Source organism: Trifolium pratense, linkage group LG5 (genome assembly GCF_020283565.1).
Source record: "Trifolium pratense cultivar HEN17-A07 linkage group LG5, ARS_RC_1.1, whole genome shotgun sequence".
NCBI lineage: Eukaryota > Viridiplantae > Streptophyta > Magnoliopsida > Fabales > Fabaceae > Trifolium > Trifolium pratense.
The window spans coordinates 12,095,029-12,117,474 of NC_060063.1; the positions used below are offsets into that span (position 1 = coordinate 12,095,029).

General features: G+C 33.3%; 3 protein-coding genes, 1 long non-coding RNA gene and 1 pseudogene across 5 annotated transcripts; all 5 read left to right on the top strand.

The window, feature by feature from the left end:
* On the top strand, positions 1 to 1,979 carry LOC123884560. Of its 2 annotated transcripts, none has more exons than XR_006800868.1 (3): positions 1 to 206; positions 431 to 996; positions 1,532 to 1,979. It is a non-coding gene; the product is annotated as an uncharacterized LOC123884560 (long non-coding RNA). The 2 variants fall into 2 exon arrangements; XR_006800869.1 differs by having other exon boundaries at positions 6 to 206; positions 821 to 996.
* Positions 1,980 to 4,812: 2,833 nt separating this feature from the next.
* On the top strand, positions 4,813 to 6,068 carry LOC123886051 (NAC domain-containing protein 17-like). The gene has a single exon (XM_045935389.1). It carries the CDS (start codon positions 5,034 to 5,036, stop codon positions 6,066 to 6,068), a length of 1,035 nt encoding a protein of 344 aa, XP_045791345.1. The 5' UTR covers positions 4,813 to 5,033.
* Positions 6,069 to 11,264: 5,196 nt separating this feature from the next.
* Positions 11,265 to 15,811, top strand: LOC123884561 (putative disease resistance protein At1g50180). The gene is made up of 2 exons (XM_045933676.1): positions 11,265 to 12,964; positions 14,043 to 15,811. Exons 1-2 carry the CDS (start codon positions 11,905 to 11,907, stop codon positions 15,764 to 15,766), a joined length of 2,784 nt encoding a protein of 927 aa, XP_045789632.1. The 5' UTR covers positions 11,265 to 11,904; the 3' UTR covers positions 15,767 to 15,811.
* A 1,700-nt stretch (positions 15,812 to 17,511) lies between these two features.
* LOC123884563 (NAC domain-containing protein 17-like) lies at positions 17,512 to 19,423 on the top strand. Its single transcript, XM_045933678.1, has one exon. It carries the CDS (start codon positions 18,155 to 18,157, stop codon positions 19,187 to 19,189), a length of 1,035 nt encoding a protein of 344 aa, XP_045789634.1. The 5' UTR covers positions 17,512 to 18,154; the 3' UTR covers positions 19,190 to 19,423.
* Positions 19,424 to 19,656: 233 nt separating this feature from the next.
* On the top strand, positions 19,657 to 21,564 carry LOC123884562 (annotated as a pseudogene).
* Positions 21,565 to 22,446: the final 882 nt, after the last annotated feature.

Consider the following 22,446-nt stretch of genomic DNA (forward strand, 5'->3'; position numbering starts at 1 on the left):
AAAGGCAAGCCATTTAACTCATTAGAAAGAAAACGCAAACTAAAGAGAACCCTAAGCGCCGTCTCTCTCTCTCTCTCGTCTCAACACAGTCGCCACCGCACTCAGTCACCACCGTCAGCGGCAATCACTCAGTCACCACCGTATCTCTTCAACTCAGTCGCCAGCGTCTCATCTCAACACGATTCACCACCGCCTCGTTTCTATCGGTATGAAATTTCTCGCCACCGTTTCGTTGACACTTCTCCGTCTCCTCCGATTCATGAAATTTCTCGCCCCCTTTATCTGTTGAAGTGAGAATCTGGCATTTTTAGTTAGTTCACACTTCACATCGTTATTCTTGACTGTGTATATATCTTAATAGTTCACACTTCACATTGTTATTTTCACTCTATTATTCAGTGTTTGTTACCCACTTCACATGCTTATGTAGTTGACACTTCCCTGATGATTATGTCATGTTGCTGTTTGGATTTAATTTCTTGCTTGGAAATATGGTGGAATCAAGATTGAAGAAATAGATGGTATCCACACCAATGACACAGATTTGGAAGATGACCAGCTGTTGATATAATTTGAAGAAAATTTTGATATATTTTGAAGAAGATTTTGATGACAATGATTCAACTAATGAAGATGTTCCAAATGATCATATTGAACCTGATTATGATTAAATTTGTTTATTGTTTTTTTTCTTCTTTCTTTTGGTTGAAAAAGTGATTATTGTTTTTTGTGAAAGTCATTATTCACACTATTATATCATTGTTACTTTTTTATATTTAAACATATGTGATTAATCTCTATGTCTTTATCATTACTTTAGATGTCAGGTAGTAAACCAAGAGGACTACATAAACGATTTGTAGATAAAGGGAATGGAAAGAAAGTTCCAACCATTTCTACTAGTTTGGAGCAAAGGAACACTGCTATGCACACAACTTCAGTGTCACACTAGGAAGGGGACACAACTTTGTTGATAAGAGATCAAGTGATGCATATGTGAGTATCTATTACAAAAAAGCCTAAACTTGTAGAAAAAAGCCTTGACTTTGGTTGCTGTGATTGTGGCCTTTTATTTTGTTGTGATTGTGTCCTTAATGATAAGAGATCAAGTTATCTGATATACTGTTGTGATTGTGGCCTTTTATTTGCTATAATTTATGACCTGCGCATGTATGTATAGAGTTTGCTTTGACAGTTTGTCCTTTTTGTCATGTGTTTCTGTTCTTGCTATTTTTTTAGTTTGTTGTCCAGTTGTTTTAGTAAACTTGTTCTCCGATTGGTGAATAAAACTGTTGGCTTGCATGAGTGTCAATTTGTGAATAAAACTTGTTCCCATGTTTCTGTTTCGAAGTTTTTGCTGGATTAGCATTTATCCAAGGGCTGCTACTTTATGGTGGAGTTGTTTTGTTGGTTTTTTAGTGTTTTAGCAAGTGTTTATGTGTATCTAGTAAGAAGTTTTAGTGGGAGTTGTTCTGTTTGTTATGTGTATCTAACTTCATTACATGTTATATTTATGTTTATTTTTTCCTAGGATAACATTGTAAATCTATGTTCACAAGTTGAGACTAGTGGCACTCAACCCAAGCCAATTGGTATGGATGGAAGCATGCTCACCCATGGCTCAACATCTCAATCAAATAAATATTCAAATTATGTTGATATTGTTCATGGCATGAGTAGAGAGGTTGATGCGGGACTACGACAACAACTGATATTTGGATTTAATGGATTTGGATGAAGATGATCCTTCGGTTGGTATTGTTAGTCGTGGAAGCAATGCCATTGATGGTTCAAATGCTAATGAGTAGTAATATTGATGACTTTGGATTAGAACTTAAAAATTATTGAAAGTTTGATATTTTGTAGGCACATTCAAGTTATTTGAACTTTAACCTTTTGAATGTAATGATAAAAGTTTGATATTTGGAGATACTTGTGTTTATGATAATTAATGCTTACAAATTGAATTTGTAGTTCGATATGATTTTTTAAATTGATGATGCAACACTATTTAATGTGCATTGTGTATATAAAAATTGTATTTGTGAAAATATCGGAGAAATTTTTTATACCTTCCAACAATATTGGAAAAAACAAAATACAAATATTGGGACGGAATTTGAATATTCTGTCACAATATTGAGACGGAATTTAATCATTCTGTCGCCAATTTGGGACAGAATAAATGTAGTGTGTTTAGACAATAATTAAATTCTGTCCCTGATTCCGTCCCTAAAATGCGACAGAATCTATTTTTCCGTCCCAAACAAATTGCGACAGCGAAAATTGCGACGAAATAAATTTGTCGCAGATTCCGTCCCAAATATGAATTGGGACGGAAATTTGAACTGTTGTGCGACGGAAAATTCCGTCCCAGATCAATTTTTTTCTAGTAGTATATATTTGAGAGGAAGAAGCAGAGATACTAATATATTTGGATGTCTAATTAAAAAAATCTAATCCAATCCGATCCAATTTTGTGCGGTTTAATTTGGATCGGTTTTCGGATATCCAAATTACAAGTTAAGTTTTATTTAATTAAATGTTAATATTATAAATAGATGGTAAAATAATATATTTGATGTAAAATATAACACATAATATGTTAAAAATTAATATTTTGCAATGATAATTATCAAATATATTTGAAACCTATGAAATTGTAAAAACAAATAGATGAAATTGAACTAATAAGTATTATTGAGAAAATTAAAAACCAAGAATTAATATGTTAATGCAATATATCATACTAATAAAAAGTTAAAGGGTAAATAGGTTTTTACCCCCTGCAAAATATGTGATTTTTGTCTTACCCCCCTGCAAAATAAAAAATTGTGATTCACCCCCTGCAATATGAAGATTCCATCATTTACCCCCCTCACTGCCACTTGGATTTGGAATCTTCATTTTTGCTGATGTGGCAAGCCTATGTGGCACTTGACTGGACAAAATTGATTACATGACATGCTTACGTGGCGTTTAGTTCATTTTTGATTTTTTTTTAAAAAAACAAAATTCTTTTATATTGTTCCTTTTATTTTTTCCTCTTCATCCCTACCAACATCAGTTTACAACAGCAAGAACAAATTCATCACCAAGAACAACCTTCTTTTCTCTCGTGCAATCACTCACTCACTCCAACTCTTCAACCTCTCTCTACCCAATTTCCACAAACTCTACACTTCTTCCACTTTTCTTCTTCAAAAATCCCCCAATTTCAAGAAACCCCAATTTTGGAAATTTCAACACATAACACAACAACATAAACTCAGTAATCCAAAAATTTGAAAACCTAGATCTCGTTCCTAATTTTCCCCTTTTTTGATTTTTGAGGTGGTCTTTGATGGCTGTGAAATTGTGTTGAGGAGCGGTTCTGTTTCTTTGTTTTCCAAGCCTCTGTTTATTGTGGTATTTTGATTTTGGTTATGGTGTGGATGAGGGTTCTGTTTAGTGATGGTTGATTTTGATGATTGAAGATGACATGGTGAGGATTGTTTTTTTAAAAAAAAATAAAAAAATATGTGTCTAGTCAAGAACTTTGTTTTTTTTTAAAAAAAAAATAAAAAATGAACTAAACGCCACGTAAGCATGTAATGTAATCAATTTTGTCCAGTCAAGTGTCACATAGGCTTGCCACATCAGTAAAAAATGAAGATTCTAAATCCAAGTGGCAGTGAGGGGGGTAAATGATGGAATCTTCATATTGCAGGGGGCGAATCACAATTTTTTATTTTGCAGGGGGGTAAGACAAAAATCACATATTTTGCAGGGGGTAAAAGCCTATTTATGTATGCAGTTTGGTTCGGGTTTGGGGGGAAAGGAAAACAGAAGGATTGGATGGAATGGATTCCAATGGGTTCCATTCCACTCATTCATTTTTTACAAATCCGATTAATTATCATTCCACTCCATTCCATCATTTACCACAAATCCAAACATACACTAAAACATAAAAAACTGAATAAATAATTGACAATAAATAACTAACACAATAATTCAATTTATATTTTAACAATATTATATAAAAAAAATTTAAATATTTAATTAAAAATAAATTTTCTGTATTAATATAGTAACAAACTCAAATATCGAATAAAAATCAATCGACCGGTGCATGTCTCTAAACTAATAATATATAAAATCTATTGGAAATAGAAAGTGTATGCAAAAAAAATATAAATTTATCAGCGGATTAACATTAAGGTATAATAGGAAGATAAAATATAAAAATAAACTTTCTTAATTTTGTGTTACTAATATAAATCGACAATAAAAAAAAAAAGAGGAAATCCTAAATAGACGAAATTAATATTAAGCCCAAAGCCCAATTACAACAAAAAGCCCAAAGCCCAACTATATATATATCCTTCATAACACTATTCGAAACACTTCACCTTACAATTCCCGCATTCTCAAACACAAATTTCATTTCTCACACTCACTCTCTCTCTCGCGCGCTCTCTCTGTCTCTCTCTCTCGCGCGCGCTCTCTCTGTCTCTCCCCATTTGGCTCACTCTCTCCATTTGGGGATTTTTTGGTTCCGTAACCTAATCCTCAAATCCTCATACTCAGAGGGTCGATTGTCATAATTAGTTTGTGGGATTTTTATTACATCACTTATTGACTCAGAAAGTTTCGATTTTTTCTTATTATCTCTTTTGGGTTGGGAAATTTGATTTCTCTAATTTCTCAAATTAGGGTTTTTGTTGTGGGTTTTTTTGTTTTGACCGTAAAAGATTAAATTTTTAGTGTTGGGTAATCAAGATTCTTGTTTTTGGGTAAAAGATTATCTCAGAGGGTCGATTGTCTTAATTAGTTTGTGGGATTTTTATTACATCACTTATTGACTCAGAAAGTTTCGATTTTTTCTTATTATCTCTTTTGGGTTGGGAAATTTGATTTCTCTAATTAGGGTTTTTCTTAAATCGTTGAATTTTGTTGTGGGTTTTTTGTTTTGACTGTAAAAGATTAAATTTTTAGTGTTGGGTAATCAAGATTCTTGTTTTTGTGCTCTTTGTTCTATTCCGATCGATATGGGTTGGGTTTCAGAATCTGCTTCTGTTGATGCTTTCAGTGAAATGATGTCATCGATGCCTGGTTTTCGATTTCATCCTACAGATGAGGAGTTGGTGATGTACTATCTGAAAAGGAAGATTTGTGGGAAGATGTTGAAATTCAATGTGATTTGTGAAACTGATGTTTACAAATGGGATCCTGAGGATTTGCCTTATCAATCTTTCCTGAAAACTGGAGATAGGCAATGGTTCTTTTTCTGTCACAGAGATAGGAAGTATCCTAATGGTGGAAGGTGTAACCGAGCAACTACACATGGATACTGGAAAACAACAGGAAAAGATAGAAATGTGATGTTTAATTCTCGGTTGGTTGGAGTTAAAAAGACACTGGTTTTCTATTTAGGCCGAGCTCCTAACGGCGAACGAACTGATTGGGTTATGCATGAATACACTATGGATGAAGAAGAGCTTAAGAGATGCCGTGATGTTAAGGAGTGTTATGCACTTTACAAGTTGTTCAAGAAAAGTGGACCTGGTCCTAAGAATGGCGAACAATATGGTGCGCCATTTAAAGAAGAAGATTGGTTAGATGACAATGTTGTAGATTTTAATGTTAAATCAGCTCAGCTGGAGGCTCCAAAGGATGATGTTCCTAACCCTTTTACTGATCAGCCACAAAAATTGGCTGTTGTTAATGCTTTTACCGATCAGCAGCAGCCGTTGTTTGGTGATGACATTGATGAATTCTTTAACGGGGCTTTTGATGTCTCGCCTGTCCTTGACCAGCAATATATTACCGATCAGCAGCAGCCGTTGTTTGGTGATGACATTGATGAATTCTTTAACGGGGCTTTTGATGTCACGCCTGTCCTTGACCAGCAATATATTACCGATCAGCAGCAGCCGTTGTTTGGTGATGACATTGATGAATTCTTTAACGCGGCTTTTGATGTCGCCCCTGTCCTTGACCAGCAATGTATTATTGGTTATACCGAATTTCCTCAGCTGTGTGATATTCAACAAAGTGTGGTCATGGGTCAATTTTATCTGTAGCATACCTCCTCTAGTGGATAAACTGTTAATATTGATAGTTAGAAAAACAGATTAACTGTTGCTTACTAGACAAGTAACAGTTTTGGACTAACCAACTTTAGGAGTCAGTTAGATTTGTTATCCTTTGTAACTACCTCCAAGTTAGTTAGTTTAGATTACAAGCACTCTCCTATATATACTTGTAATCACTGTTGTAAAGATTCAGTTTTGGTGAATAATTTTTTGGGTAAATGATCATTTACCCCCCTGCAAAATAAGCAAATTTTGGTTTACCCCCCTATGCAGATTTTTTTTCTGTTTACCCCCCTGCAAAAAATAGATTCCCTCATTTTGCCCCCTAGGTGTCCAGCAGGACATGTGACTGTGCAAATCTGCTGACGTGGCTTGTACACGTGGAAAAAATCATTTATATTTATTTTTTAAATTCCATGTCACATAATTTATTTTTTTTAAAAAAAATCCTACAAAAAAAAAAGCGAATTTTTTTTTCCCAAAATTTAAAATAAAATTTCCTACAAATAATTTATTTCCTACAAAATAAAAAAAAAATAAAAGATTTCGTACAAAAATAACTTTTTTTGCATAAATAAAAAATTAAATTTTCTTATTTTGTCCCCAAAATAAAGAATTTAACAATTTATTTTCAAATATCTTTTAATTAAAAAAAATAGAATCTTTATTTTTGTCTGCGTAATTTAGTGCTGCAGATATAGTACAAGCTAAAGTTGCTGCACAATTTAATATCACATAAGAATTGAAGCATAATTTTGCTTAATTTTTTTTGCTGCATAATTTAATATCACATATAATTTTGGTAGAAGAGGAAAACACAAATAAAACTTCTTCTTCTATTTTTTTTTTTAATTCAAAGAGATTAACAAAAAAAATAAAGTTTTGTTTTTAAAAATTAAAGATTATGTTTTTTTTTAATTTAAAGAGATTTGAAAATAAATCTTTAAAATATTTAATTTGGAAATAAACTTTATTTCGGAGTAAATCTTTATTTTGGGAGTAAAATAAGAAAATTCATTTTTTTTATTTTGGGAGGAATTTTTTTTTTTAAATTCGTTTGTAGGAAAACAAATATAATTTTTAAAATTTTGTAGGAAAAAAAATAATTTGTAGGAATTTTTTTTTAATTTTGGGAAAAGAAAATAAGAAAATTGGTTTTTTTATTTTGTAGGAAAAAAAATTTATTTTTTATAAAAAAAATATCTGACGTGGAATTTTTTAAAAAAATATAAATGATTTTTTCCATGTGTACAAGCCACGTCAGCAGATTTGCACAGTCACATGTCCTGCTGTACAGCCAGGGGGCAAAATGAGAGAATTTATTTTTTGCAGGGGGGTAAACAGAAAAAAAATATGCACAGGGGGTTAAACGAAAATTTGCTTATTTTACAGGGGGGTAAATGATCATTTACCCTAATTTTTTTTTCCTTTTCTGCTATGCTCATAAGCTCTCTGTGCACTCTTCCATTGTTTGTTCTCTTACTTTCATACAAAACAAATGGTGATGATTCAGTACCTTTTACATAAACCACGGGAGAGAATTCAGACTCATGTTATTTGGACACAATTTTTATATCGAATATTAGCGCTGTTTATATTTAGTGTCGATATGAGACCCAATATGAGCAAACAAACACCCGATGAAAGATAAAAAAAAAAGATTAAATTTGATATTGTCTAAAAATATAATGTATGTGTAAAAATATAATGTATGTGTAAAATATAAAGTTAGTTAGTTTAGATTACATGCACTCTCCTATATATACTCATCTAAGATCATTGATAGTCTCTTCAACTATTCTTCAGGTATACATTAATAGAGTATGTAAGTATGGTAGGAGATATTAGTTAAATGTGCTTCAAAATGTTAGTTTGGCTTGGTAGCTTTCTGTTCAACATGTGTACTTCTTGAAATTTTGTGCTTCAAAATGTTAGTTTGGCTTGGTAGCTTTCTGCTCAACTTGCCATGTTTTGAGGCTTTATTTTTTCTTTATTCTTAAGATGATTGCTTTATTTGATTTATTTATAAGTTTTATTAAAATAATGACTTGCATTACACTGATCATGATTTTCCATCACCTTTCATTGCTTAGGTTCTCTCCTTTGTTCCTGATTTATTGAAGCTTAAACTCCCTTCTCTGTGTAACTTGAAGTCACTAAAAGTAAAAATGAAACCAGTTTCATATGAATTATCCAAGGTACTTATAGATGCCAAATTAGTGCAGCTGCCTACCAGGTCACAGGAAGAAGTTGCCAAGTTACAAGAAACTTTTAAAATGGAATAGTTGACTTTTTGCTTCAAAAGTCACCTTCAGCAGAATTTCATATAATTAAGTAGTTTCAAAAGGTGAAATGTGCATTTTACTCTTGAAAGATATATTCATTATTTTGATTTTTGCCTCATCTGTTTATGTTTCATTCTTTTTTTTTTTTTTTGCACTGGATATGGTTATTTTGAATTTTTAATATGGTGACACTTATAGAGTACAGTGAAGTGATCTTACAATAATATGCATTGGCCATTGAATTACTAGAAAAGTAACAGTTTTGGACTAACCAACTTTAGGAGTTGGTTAGATTTGTTATCCTTCGTAACTACCTCCAAGTTAGTTAGTTTAGATTACAAGCACTCCCCTATATATACTTGTAATCACTGTTGTAAAGATTCAGTTTTGGTGAATAAAATTTTTCTTCCTTTTCTGCTATGCTCATAAGCTCTCTGCGCACTCTCCCATTGCTTGTTCTCTTACTTTCATACACAACAATGGTGATGATTCAGTACCTTTTACATAAACCACGGGAGAGAATTCAGACTCATGTTATTTGGACACAATTTTTATATCGAATATTAGCGCTGTTTATATTTAGTGTCGATATGAGACCCAATATGAGCAAACAAACACCCGATGAAAGATAAAAAAAAAAGATTAAATTTGATATTGTCTAAAAATATAATGTATGTGTAAAATTTGTTTCTGTAAAACATTTCTCTTTATTAACCCAAAAAAAAAAAACATTTCTTTATTTAACGTGTAATGATTAGCTAAACTTTGTGTAAGAAAAACTTACTACGAGCTATTTTTTTTTTGACACAACTTACTACGAGATTTTGAAAAAAACAAAATTTGCACCTTATCTCCTCAAATTATTTGAAATTTTCCAACTCAACTACTTGAACTAAACCTTGAGAACATATATTTTTTTGCCTTAGATATATTCGTGAGGTTGAAAGAAAATTGATCTTAGTGATAGCCGTCATAAATCCCTAATTCGAAAATAAAACCTCACATTATTGAAGAAGATAGGTTAGAAAGAAATTTTCATTAAAAGAGAAAGAGAATATATTATGAGAAAAAGGAGTATGCACCGACGGTTAAAATAATTTTACACTATTGTCAAAAAAACAAAAAAAAAAATTACACTGTCAACCAATACCAACTATATTTTTCGCAACATCACCCCACTTCACCTCACTTTCTTGACAAGACATGATAAAATGATGGTTGTTTATTGGACGATCGTGTAAAACTATTTTACACTGTTCATTAAACTCATATTATTTCCTTAAAAGGGTCTTTTGGCAGCCTCCATTGGAGCATTGGGTGAAGTGTAACACAGATGGAGCCTCTAACTCTTTTACCTCATCTTGTGGTGGCATTTTTAGAAACCACAATGCAGATTTTTTATGTTGTTTTGCAGAGAATACATGTTTGAAATCAGCATTCATGGCAGAGATCTGTGGTGCTATGAGAGCTATAGAACTAGCTAATTGTAGGAATTGGAAAAATCTTTGACTTGAGTCAGATTCTACTCTTGTTGTCATGGCTTTTAATTCATCTGTATTAGTTCCTTGGGAGCTAAGTAATAGATGGAGAAATTGTCTCAGAATCACTAGAAGCATGAATTTTGTGGTCTCCCATGTGTATAGGGAGGGTAACCAATGTGCAGATGGTTTGGCAAACATTGGTCTTACTATTGATAGGTTTACTATATGGAATGAGCTTCCTCAGCAAATTAGTGGTTTTTTTGTTGATAATAGTTTGGGTAAGCCTAGTTTCAGGCTTATCACTGTGTAAGGAGGTTTTGGCCTAGTCCCCCTCCTTCTTTTGTTTCTCTCTCTCTCTATATATATATTTTGAGGCGGTAGCACTTTGCTACTCCTGTTTTTGGAAAGAAAAAAAAAATATCAACCAAACTATCTAAAATAAATTTGTCTTATTTCGTTTTTATTTTATTTTTCTAAAAGGAAACTTGTATTTTTTTCTACTATGACCTCACAATAATTACTTCTTTTTTTCTTTTTCTAATTTTACTCTATGACATCACATTAATTATAGTAATTCAATAAGTGACACTAATTAATAGAAAATAAATGCAGTATAGTATCAAATTTTCCCCATGTAGGTTATAAAACCATTACTCAGCTCTCTCTTGTGAGTATTCAAAATCGATCAAACTAATTTCTAATTTCTAGTTCGATTAAAAGATGGGTGAGAGAGGAGGCAATAGTGCAAGTATTTTTCTAATGCTACTATTATGTATCATGGTGTTTCATTCTAAGATGATACATACAAACATATACGTCGATGATTGGCAAAGTTTAACCTATGGTGTTCAAAACGTTCCTCCACGAAGGACCTTTAATGAAGGTGACACACTCAGTACTACGATCAGTGGCGGATATGTTAAAACTTTGCGGCTTAAGTAACAATGGATAGAAATTTCACCTTTAAAGTGGATAAGTGGAGTGTATGAGATTCGAATTCCAACTCATGCATATATAATACAATGTCCCTATCAATCGAGCTAAACTCACGGGGACAGTATTGTGAATATGTTAGCCACATTGTGCTCAACATATATATGATTATCATTTTTAATCCTCATAGTATTTAAACCTAATTGAAAAATCATATAAACTATTAATATTACTCACATCACATTTTTAAAAGTAAATTGTTCCTTTTAGAAGACTTAGATCTCAAAAGATTTGCTTCACATTAGGACTGTGACACATGTTCAGCTCCATCTTTGATATATTAATGTGAGTGAATGAAGGCCACAAATTTTTCTCCCTAGATTACAATATTTTTCCAAGAAATGACAATGTATCAAAGTGTCTTACGACTCCAAGTTTTCAACTATTCCTTACCCATCTCACTCCCTTTGGGTCTAATATTCTTCACTCTTCCAAAACTACTTCTAGTGATTGTCCAAATTTTTGTTAGTATTTTATTTTACATAAGTTGTGTTTAAATCATATCTTAGACTTTTCTTTATACCTAAAAAATATTGAATTATTTTTAAATGATCAGATTCAAACGGTTAATGAGCTCTTTCAAAAGAAAATCATTTGGAAGAATCCGAGTTGTGGAACAATTTTTAGTCAGATTTTATTTACCTCCTAACTGAACTCCGGATTATTAAAATCCATTCTCCTACGAACCGCCGAGAATCAACACAAAAGAAATAAGATAAAATATTGTCTTATTTTGTTTTTTTTGAAAATATTGGCTTATTTTGTTTTTTTGACTTATACTGTCGACATACAGCTCTGAATGATGCCTCTCAGATTGACTTATATTGTCTTCTAATTTCCTAGAAGATACAAGGAACTTGTCTCCAAACTACTCCTTATACTCTAAATTCTACTATGTCATGCTGCAGTTGTTAACTTTCAAAGTCAAAGTCAACTTCAACTTCTTCTACTATCCTCATTCTTAAATTGATAGTAGCAGTGTTATCTTTAATATTAGATCTCTATTATTGAATCAAATGAGTTGTGTATAATCAGAAAGAAAGAAAAAAGCAACAATTTTGCAAGATGGCAAGGTCAATAGTAGATTTCACAGTACAAAAAATCAGTGATTTGCTCATTGATGAAGCTGTGTTCTTATATGGTGTTAAAGACAAAGTGCAGAATCTTAAAACTGAGTTAAGAATGATGGAATCTTACTTACAAGATGCAGATAGAAAGCAAGAAGAAAATGAATCTCTCAAGAATTGGATTTCAGAAATAAGAGAAGCAGCTTATGATTCTGATGATGTAATTGAAGCATATGTCTTAAAAAGTGCTTCAAGAAGAAACAACATGACAGGTACCTTAAACAGAATAAAAATTTATGTTTCAATTATCAATAGGTTAATAGAAATTCATCGAGTCGGTTATCAGGTTAATGAGATTATTTCTAGGATAACTAGTCTCACAAGAAATTTAGAAACTTTTGGCATAAAAAGTGAAAGTGGAGAAGCTTCAAATTCAATACATGGTAGAAACAAAGCTTTGAGAAGATCTTATTCTCATGTTATTGAAGAAGATATCATTGGTGTTGAAGATAATGTTAAGATTTTGGAGTCATGTTTGGTTAATAACAACAATAATGGATACAAAGTTGTTGCTATTTGGGGTATGGGAGGTTTAGGAAAAACAACATTGGCTAAGAAGGTTTATCATAGTACTAATGTTAGGCAAAGTTTTGAGAGCTTAGCTTGGGCTTATATATCACAACATTGTCAAGCAAGGGATGTTTGGGAAGGAATTTTGTTTAGGCTTTTATCGCCTTCTAAGGAGTTACGTGAAGAACTTGTGAATATGCGAGATGAGGAAGTTGCGAAAAAGCTTTATCAAGTACAAGTGGAGAAGAAGTGTTTGGTTGTTCTTGATGATATTTGGAGTGTTGATACTTGGAATAATTTGAGTCCTGGTTTTCCAGTCGGGATATCTTCGTCTGTTGTTGGTAGTAAAATATTGCTTACTACTAGGAATACTGATGTTGCATTGTTTATGGATCCTAATTGTTATCGTCATAATCCGAGGTGTTTGAATGAAGATGATAGTTGGGAGTTGTTTCAGAAAAAGGCTTTTCCAAAATATGATGATCCAGGTATGTAGATTTAGTTTTCGTCTTTCAATAATGAAGTCTCAGTATTATTCATAATGTAGTTGTTTACCTTGTTGATGAAGGGATTCTTTGAATGAGTTAGAGAATCTTCTATGAATGGCTAAAGTGAGACATTCAGATTTTTTGTTAATTTCTCCTAAGTTTTTGGAAGTGAAACTAACTCATTTTTACAAAATTGTCTTGTAAAGTGAGACATGTCCACCACTTATAACCACACTATTCGGGTCATATCACTTGGCAATATGGCGCTAAACTAAACCTATAGCCTTACACTTAACATATAGAATGTGCTAGTGGTTGCGACGAATGCAGCTAGGGTAGACAGTGCAAGCAAGGCAAAAGTTTCAACACACTGGATCACGCCTAGGCTCAATTGCCTGGAGCATGGACGATGTATGCAACCAAATAAAAAACAAAGATAGACTTTGATACCATCTTAGAATTTCGGTTAGGCTTAACTACATAAAATCGACTTGTAAGATGAGGAATGCCCATCATCATTTACAAGTTATAACTGCTATTCAGGCCATATCAGTAGATGATGTGGAAATAAACTAACCTAAACCCATCCCCTTATACTCAACACAGCGAAGGCGCTGGAGGCTGCAACGAAGGCAGGCAGTGGACCACAAAATTTAGGCGGAATTTCACATCTTTTCCCCTGTGGCGTGGTTCGGGGTATTCTTGTAATCTAAACCGTAGTTTTATATACTATATAGCTTGTAACATTGAAACACCTAATTCATTCAAGTAATAGTATGGAACTACAACTGCTCTCGCAGACTTAGGCACACTTTGAAATTTCTCCTGTTACTGGTTGCTGTTCTAACAATGAAATTTCAACAATGTTATGTGGTTTGTTTTCTTGCTGAAAGTTAAACAATATCGTATATGGTTATCCAATAAAATTATTTTTGTTACATTTGAATACATTTTGTACCAGAATAACATATATGATTTGTGCACGGAAATGAAACCACGCCGTCTTTTCAATTATGAAAGAAGTTTGAATTATTGAATTTCAAGTTACCATTATGCTTTCTTTTTGCTTTTCTCACAGACTCGAGAATCAGCACAGAGATGGAGAAATTGGGAAGAGAAATGGTTGGAAGATGTGGAGGTTTACCTCTAGCCATAATAGTCCTTGGAGGACTATTAGCATCAAAGCCAACATTTTATGAATGGGACACAGTTAGACAGAACATCAATTCATACCTAAGAAAAGCAAAAGGCAAAGAACAACATTTAGGAGTATCAGAAGTACTAGCTTTAAGCTATTATGAATTACCCTACCAATTGAAACCATGTTTCCTACATTTAGCACATTTCCCTGAAAACCAAGAGATACAAACAAAGAAACTAACAAGAACATGGGTGGCAGAAGGTATCATATCACTAGTCCAAAACACCGGAGACAGCGAGGAAGCTCTCGAGGACGTGGCACAACGTTACTTGACGGAACTCGTCGAAAGATGTATGATTCAGGTAGTTGAAAAGAGTTCAACAGGAAGAATTAGAACAGTACAAATGCATAACCTCATGAGGGATCTTTGTGTGTCTAAGGCTTATCAAGAAAACTTTCTTGACATGATTGATTCGCGGAATGTGGACCAAACTAGTACCTCGAAAGCAAGGCCAACCGGTGAAGTTCGAAGAATCGCATTATATCTTGATCAAGATGTTGATAGTTTCTTGCTTCACAAGTTAAAAAGCCACAAACATCTTAGGTCTATAATTTGCTACCACGATAAAACAGCTAGGTTAAGTGAATGGCGTTCGATGAAATCAGTTTTCAAAAAATGCAAGTTACTTAGGGTTTTGAATTTGGAAGGAATACAATGTCAAATGGGAAAATTACCTAAAGAAATTGGTTACTTAATCCATTTAAGGTTTCTAAGTCTAAGAAACACAAAAATTGATGAGTTGCCAAATTCAATAGGAAATTTAAAGTGCTTACAAACCTTAGATCTTCTCACAGGAAACTCAACTGTTCAAATACCAAATGTAATAACAAACATGGAAAAGTTGAGACATTTATATCTTCCTGAATCATGCGGCAACGACGTCGAGAAATGGCAACTATCCAATCTGAAAAACTTGCAAACTTTGGTTAACTTTCCTGCAGATAAATGTGATGTAAAGGATCTCATGAAACTAACCAATTTAAGAAAATTGGTAATAGATGATCCTAACTATGGAGAAATCTTCAAAAGTACGAAAGTAACCTTTAACCATCTTGAGTCATTGTTTTATGTTAGTTCTGATGAAATTTCAATTCTAGAAGTTTCTGCAGGGTGTCCTAATCTATACAAGCTTCACATTGAAGGACCTATAAGTAATTTCCCTCAACCAAACGAAATTTCGTCAAAACTTGCTAAACTCAAATTACAAGGTTCTGGTCTTGTTGATGATCCAATGATAACATTAGAGAAGCTTCCAAATTTAAGGTTACTTGAGTTACAACTTGATTCATTTTTAGGGAACAAAATGGTTTGTTCAAGTAATGGTTTTCCTCAGTTACGGTCACTTGTTTTGAGTGATTTGTCGAATCTCGAAGAGTGGAAATTGGAGAAAGGTGCTATGACTTGTCTTAGTAAACTTGAGATATCTAATTGTACTAAGCTTGAGGTTGTTCCTGAAGGGATTAGGTTTGTGATTAGTCTTAAGGATTTGGAGATTAGATCAATGTTTGCAGCATTTAGAATCAAACTTGAAAAAGGTGGTGATGAACATTACAAAGTTCAACATGTTCCATCTTTGGTTTTTCGTTATTGTGATTATTAGTATGGTTTGTATGTGAAATAAATGATTTCATTTTTTTTAGTCTTATAACTTTTTGTTACATTATTCTTATTAGTTCAATAAACTCAGAAATCAACCAAGTTATGCCGGAGATTGACCCTAATTTTTTTTTTGTCTAGTAGCTAGACTCACACACTAAAGTGCGGAGAAGTGAAGAATTCAAGATTTGAACCCCGACTCCTCGGATATTGTCGCGACGGTGACTCTAATCATAATAAAACACAACTGCTTAACGAACTACTATAATTATAATAATACTGACATAGACACAATTAATTCTAAATGAGGTTTACGGGTCCTCTCACTTATAAAATGTTGAACCTCCATTTTTTTAAGCAATGTGAGACTTACTTCACACTTGCCACAACATAAACAATCATAAGGGTGATTGAGTCAAACAGAAGATGCTAAATTCCTATAATGTGATAGATTAATGACTATACATCTGTAATTGCAGTGTGATAGAGTTGTAGAAACTACCGCCACAGGGAGAATCCAATGTGGTGTGAAGGTGTATACCTGCACACCCTAAACTTTGAAAAATTGGACGGAGCTTAACATGTTATAACTGTTTTATTCCATTTTTACCCTTAACCAACAAACATTATTATCATATAAAGCATATTACTTTATGTAAAAAAAAATATAAAACATACTACTACTAAAATCCTCCTTCTAAAATTCAACCACCGGAACAAAAACAATATACTAAGAAAACACATCAGAGCAAAAGAGCAAATAAAAAATGCATCACATCAAAATAAGGAGAGCAAAGAAAGAAAATAAGCATAGCAAAAGTTTCAAAAAAGAAAAATTGAAGCACGTCACCGAAATAAAAGAACATCTGAACATGTTTTAAACATAGCAAAGTTTCAAAAAATAAAAAACAAAGAAGATAAACATAGAAAAACAAAATGATTAGAAAACAAATATACATGAATATTGACAAGGTACACTGCCATCACTGAAAAAATGCAAAAACATTGAAGAAATTGTGAGAAAGAATAGTATATATTTGAGAGGAAGAAGCAGAGATACTAATATAGCAAAGATAGAGACAAAAATATAATTTTTTATTTTTAAAGTCTCATTCCATTTCATACACCCCAAATTGGGGGGAAAGAAAAATAGAAGGATTGGATGGAATGAGATGGAATGGATTCAATTGGGTTCCATTCCACTCCATTCATTTTTTATAAATCCAAACAATGGAATCTGATTAATTATCATTTCACTTCATTCCATTCCATCATTTACCACAAATCCAAACATACAATAAAACATAAAAAATTGAATAAATAATTGACGATAAATAATTAACACAATAATTCCATTTATATTTTAACAATATTATATAAAAAAAATTTAAATATTTAATTTAAAATAAATTTTCTGCATTAATATAGTAACAAACTCAAATATCGAATAAAAATCAATCGACCGGTGCATGTCTCTAAACTAATAATATATAAAATCTATTGGAATAGAAAGTGTGTGCAAAAAAAATATAAATTTATCGGCGGATTAACATTAGGGTATAATAGGAAGATAAAATATAAAAATAAACTTTCTTAATTTTGTGTTACTATTATAAATCGACAATAAAAAAAAAAAGAGGAAATCCTAAATAGACGAAATTAATATTAAGCCCAAAGCCCAATTACAATAAAAAGCCCAAAGCCCAACTATATATATATATATCCTTCATAATACTATTCGAAACACTTCACCTTACAATTCCCGCATTCTCAAACACAAATTTCATTTCTCACACTCACTCTCTCTCTCGCGCGCTCTCTCTGTCTCTCTCTCTCTCTCGCGCGCTCTCTCTGTCTCTCCCCATTTGGCTCACTCTCTCCATTTGGGGATTTTTTGGTTCCGTAACCTAATCCTCAAATCCTCATACTCAGAGGGTCGTTTGTCATAATTAGTTTGTGGGATTTTTATTACATCACTTTTTGACTCAGAAAGTTTCGATTTTTTCTTATTATCTCTTTTGGGTTGGGAAATTTGATTTCTCTAATTTCTCAAATTAGGGTTTTTGTTGTGGGTTTTTTGTTTTGACTGTAAAAGATTAAATTTTTAGTGTTGGGTAATCAAGATTCTTGTTTTTGGGTAAAAGATTATCTCAGAGGGTCGATTGTCATAATTAGTTTGTGGGATTTTTATTACATCACTTATTGACTCAGAAAGTTTCGATTTTTTCTTATTATCTCTTTTGGGTTGGGAAATTTGATTTCTCTAATTAGGGTTTTTCTTAAATCGTTGAATTTTGTTGTGGGTTTTTTGTTTTGACTGTAAAAGATTAAATTTTTAGTGTTGGGTAATCAAGATTCTTGTTTTTGTGCTCTTTGTTCTATTCCGATCGATATGGGTTGGGTTTCAGAATCTGCTACTGCTGATGCTTTCAGTGAAATGATGTCATCCATGCCTGGTTTTCGATTTCATCCTACAGATGAGGAGTTGGTGATGTACTATCTGAAAAGGAAGATTTGTGGGAAGATGTTGAAATTCAATGTGATTTGTGAAACTGATGTTTACAAATGGGATCCTGAGGATTTGCCTTATCAATCTTTCCTGAAAACTGGAGATAGGCAATGGTTCTTTTTCTGTCACAGAGATAGGAAGTATCCTAATGGTGGAAGGTGTAACCGAGCAACTACACATGGATACTGGAAAACAACAGGAAAAGATAGGAATGTGATGTTTAATTCTCGGTTGGTTGGAGTTAAAAAGACACTGGTTTTCTATTTAGGCCGAGCTCCTAACGGCGAACGAACTGATTGGGTTATGCATGAATACACTATGGATGAAGAAGAGCTTAAGAGATGCCATGATGTTAAGGAGTGTTATGCACTTTACAAGTTGTTCAAGAAAAGTGGACCTGGTCCTAAGAATGGCGAACAATATGGTGCGCCATTTAAAGAAGAAGATTGGTTAGATGACAATGTTGTAGATTTTAATGTTAAATCAGCTCAGCTGGAGGCTCCAAAGGATGATGTTCTTAACCCTTTTACTGATCAGCCACAACAATTGGCTGTTGTTAATGCTTTTACCGATCAGCAGCAGCCGTTGTTTGGTGATGACATTGATGAATTCTTTAACGGGGCTTTTGATGTCTCGCCTGTCCTTGACCAGCAATATATTACCGATCAGCAGCAGCCGTTGTTTGGTGATGACATTGATGAATTCTTTAACGGGGCTTTTGATGTCACGCCTGTCCTTGACCAGCAATATATTACCGATCAGCAGCAGCCGTTGTTTGGTGATGACATTGATGAATTCTTTAACGCGGCTTTTGATGTCGCGCCTGTCCTTGACCAGCAATGTATTATTGGTTATACCGAATTTCCTCAGCTGTGTGATATTCAACAAAGTGTGGTCATGGGTCAATTTTATCTGTAGCATACCTCCTCTAGTGGATAAACTGTTAATATTGATAGTTAGAAAAACAGATTAACTGTTGCTTACTAGACAATTAACAGTTTTGGGACTAACCAACTTTAGGAGTCAGTTAGATTTGTTATCCTTTGTAACTACCTCCAAGTTAGTTAGTTTAGATTACAAGCACTCTCCTATATATACTTGTAATTACTGTTGTAAAGATTCAGTTTTGGTGAATAATTTTTTTTTCCCTGTTCTGCTATGCTCATAAGCTCTCTGTGCTCTTTTCCATTGTTTGTTCTCTTACTTTCATACAAAACAAATGGTGATGATTCAGTACCTTTTACATGGTATCAGGCCTCAACTGGGGCGTTACCACCTTTGATTCATCATTACTTTCACCAATTACTTTTCTTACATTTTCTGCAAATTTCTCTTGGTTCTTGCATTTCCTGTTTTTCTTCTTCACCTTGTTCTTCATACTTTCTTTGATTTTTCATTACAATGTCTGTTGATAGCACTGCTGCAAGTGTTAATCATGGCTTTCAGCCTCTAGCTCCACAGAATAAGGGATACCAGAATGATACATTGAACCCTTATTTCTTGCATCCTAATGAAAATCCAGGTAACATAGTCTCTCCACTTTTATCGGGCTCCAACTATCATTCTTGGTCAAGAGCTATGACAGTTGCCTTGCGATCTAAGCACAAGCTCCATTTTATCACTGGATCTCTTCCACGTCCCTCGGATGATGATCATGATTCTATAGCTTGGGATAGATGCAACACCATGATTATGTCATGGATAAGCAATGCAGTAGAACCTGAAATTTCTCAAAGTATCTTGTGGATGGATACAGCTTCTGAAATCTGGCAAGATTTGAATGAACAGTTTTATCAAGGAGATATCTTTAGAATCTCAGACATTTAGGAGGATATTTACACTCTCAAACAAGGTGAAACTTCTATCTCTACCTATTTTACCAAAATGAAAAAGTTATGGCAGGAATTGGATCAGTTTAGGCCAATTCCTGATAATTCTTGCTTGGAAAATTGTGCTGCTATAACAAAAATGAAACAATATAGAGATTGTGACCAAGTAATCAGATTTCTCAAAGGGCTTAATGAACAATATAGCCCTGTTAGGTCACAGATAATGCTCATGGACCCTCTTCCAAATTTAGGCAAAGTGTATTCGTTGCTTGTGCAACAAGAAAGACAGTCTGTCACTACAATTGATGAATCCAAGTTATTAATTGCACCTAGTAACAGTAATTCTTATGGAAATCCTTCTGCTTATGCTGGCAATTCTTCTGGTTATGCTGGTAGAGGCAATTCTAGCCTTGGTAGAGGCATTAGGGGTGGCAGATCATCTAATGGTGGAAGAGGTCGTGGCTCAAAATACTGCACATTTTTTGGACAAACAAATCATGTTGTAGACAATTGTTGGAAAAAGCATGGTTATCCAACTCATTTACAGCATTTACAGTATAGTGGAGCTGCAAACAACTATGTAAATGCTGGTGGAAATGAAGAAACTCGGTCTGTTGCCCATGAGGAGGAGCACAATGACACAGATGCTGGGAAACTGTTTTTTTACTCCAGAGCAGCACAAAGCTATACTAGCACTTCTTCAAGGTTCTAACACATTTCAATCTCATAGTGTAAACCAATTTACCACTTCCAATACAGGTATACTTTGTACCATTCCAAACTCTCTTGAACCTGACACCTTTATATTAGATACAGGTGCCACAGACCATGTGTGTTTTTCACACAAATTCTTTCAGTGCATGAAGAGAATAAATCCAATTAATATCAAATTAACAAATGGCTCTTCAGTAACTACTTGTTTTGCAGGAACCATTGTTTTTGACCAACACTTTTATCTTACAGATGTGCTTTACTTTCCTAATTTCTCTTTTAATCTCATCTCTGTGCCTAAACTCACCAATAACCTTAAATGCAATTTAACTTTTGATAATAATGAATGTTTCATACAGGATACTCACACCAAGAAGATGATTGGTGCAGCTAGGTTGGCACATGGATTGTACATTCTCAATACTCCCTCAGTGACTTTGAATCATACTCCTGTCTTAGACAATCTTTTACCTACTCATGGTATAAATGTGTCACAAAACACACATCTAGATAGTATAGTTGACTGTAATAGATGGAATATGAGATTTGGACATCCCTCCAAGTTAGTTAGTTTAGATTACAAGCACTCTCCTATATATACTTGTAATCACTGTTGTAAAGATTCAGTTTTGATTACAAGTACAATTTGTTTCTCCGCCTACTCAGCTGGCTCATTGAGCTTACTCATATAAGATCATTGATAGTCTCTTCAACTATTCTTCAGGTATACATTAATAGAGTATGTAAGTATGGTAGGAGATATTAGTTATATGTGCTTCAAAATGTTAGTTTGGCTTGGTAGCTTTCTGTTCAACATGTGTACTTCTTGAAATTTTGTTTTACCTCAACTTGCCATGTTTTGAAGCTTTATTTTTTCTTTATTCTTAAGATGATTGCTTTATTTGATTTATTTCTAAGTTTTATTAAAATAATGACTTGCATTACACTGATCATGATTTTCCATCACCTTTCATTGCTTAGATTCTCTCCTTTGTTCCTGATTTATTGAAGCTTAAACTCCCTTCTCTGTGTAACTTGAAGTCACTAAAAGTAAAAATGAAACCAGTTTCATATGAATTATCCAAGGTACTGATAGATGCCAAATTAGTGCAGCTGCCTACCAGGTCACAGGAGGAAGTTGCCAAGTTACGAGAAACTTTTAAAAACTCAATTTAATGCAAATGTCAAATGCATAAGAGCAGACAATGGCAGTGAATTCTTACTCAAAATTTTTTATGACCAATATGGCATTGTGCATCAGACTTCATGTCTCAATACTCCACAGCAAAATGACATTGTTGAGAGAAAACATCAACATATCTTAGGTATTGCTAGAGCTTTACTCTTTCAAGCCAATTTGCCTAAGTGTTTTTGGGCACATGCAGTTGGTCATGCAGTTTTCTTAATCAATAGATTACCTTCTCTTTATCTTTCTCAAAACTCTCCTTATCAGATTCTTTTTAACAAATTACCTGAAATACAATTTATCAAAGTTTTTGGATCTTTGTGTTTTGCTTCTACACTTCAATCTGACAGAAAGAAACTTGATTCTAGATCTAGAAAATGTATATCACTTGGTTTTAAACATGGAGTGAAAGGCTATGTACTTTTTGATCTCAAAACTAGAGAAGTTTT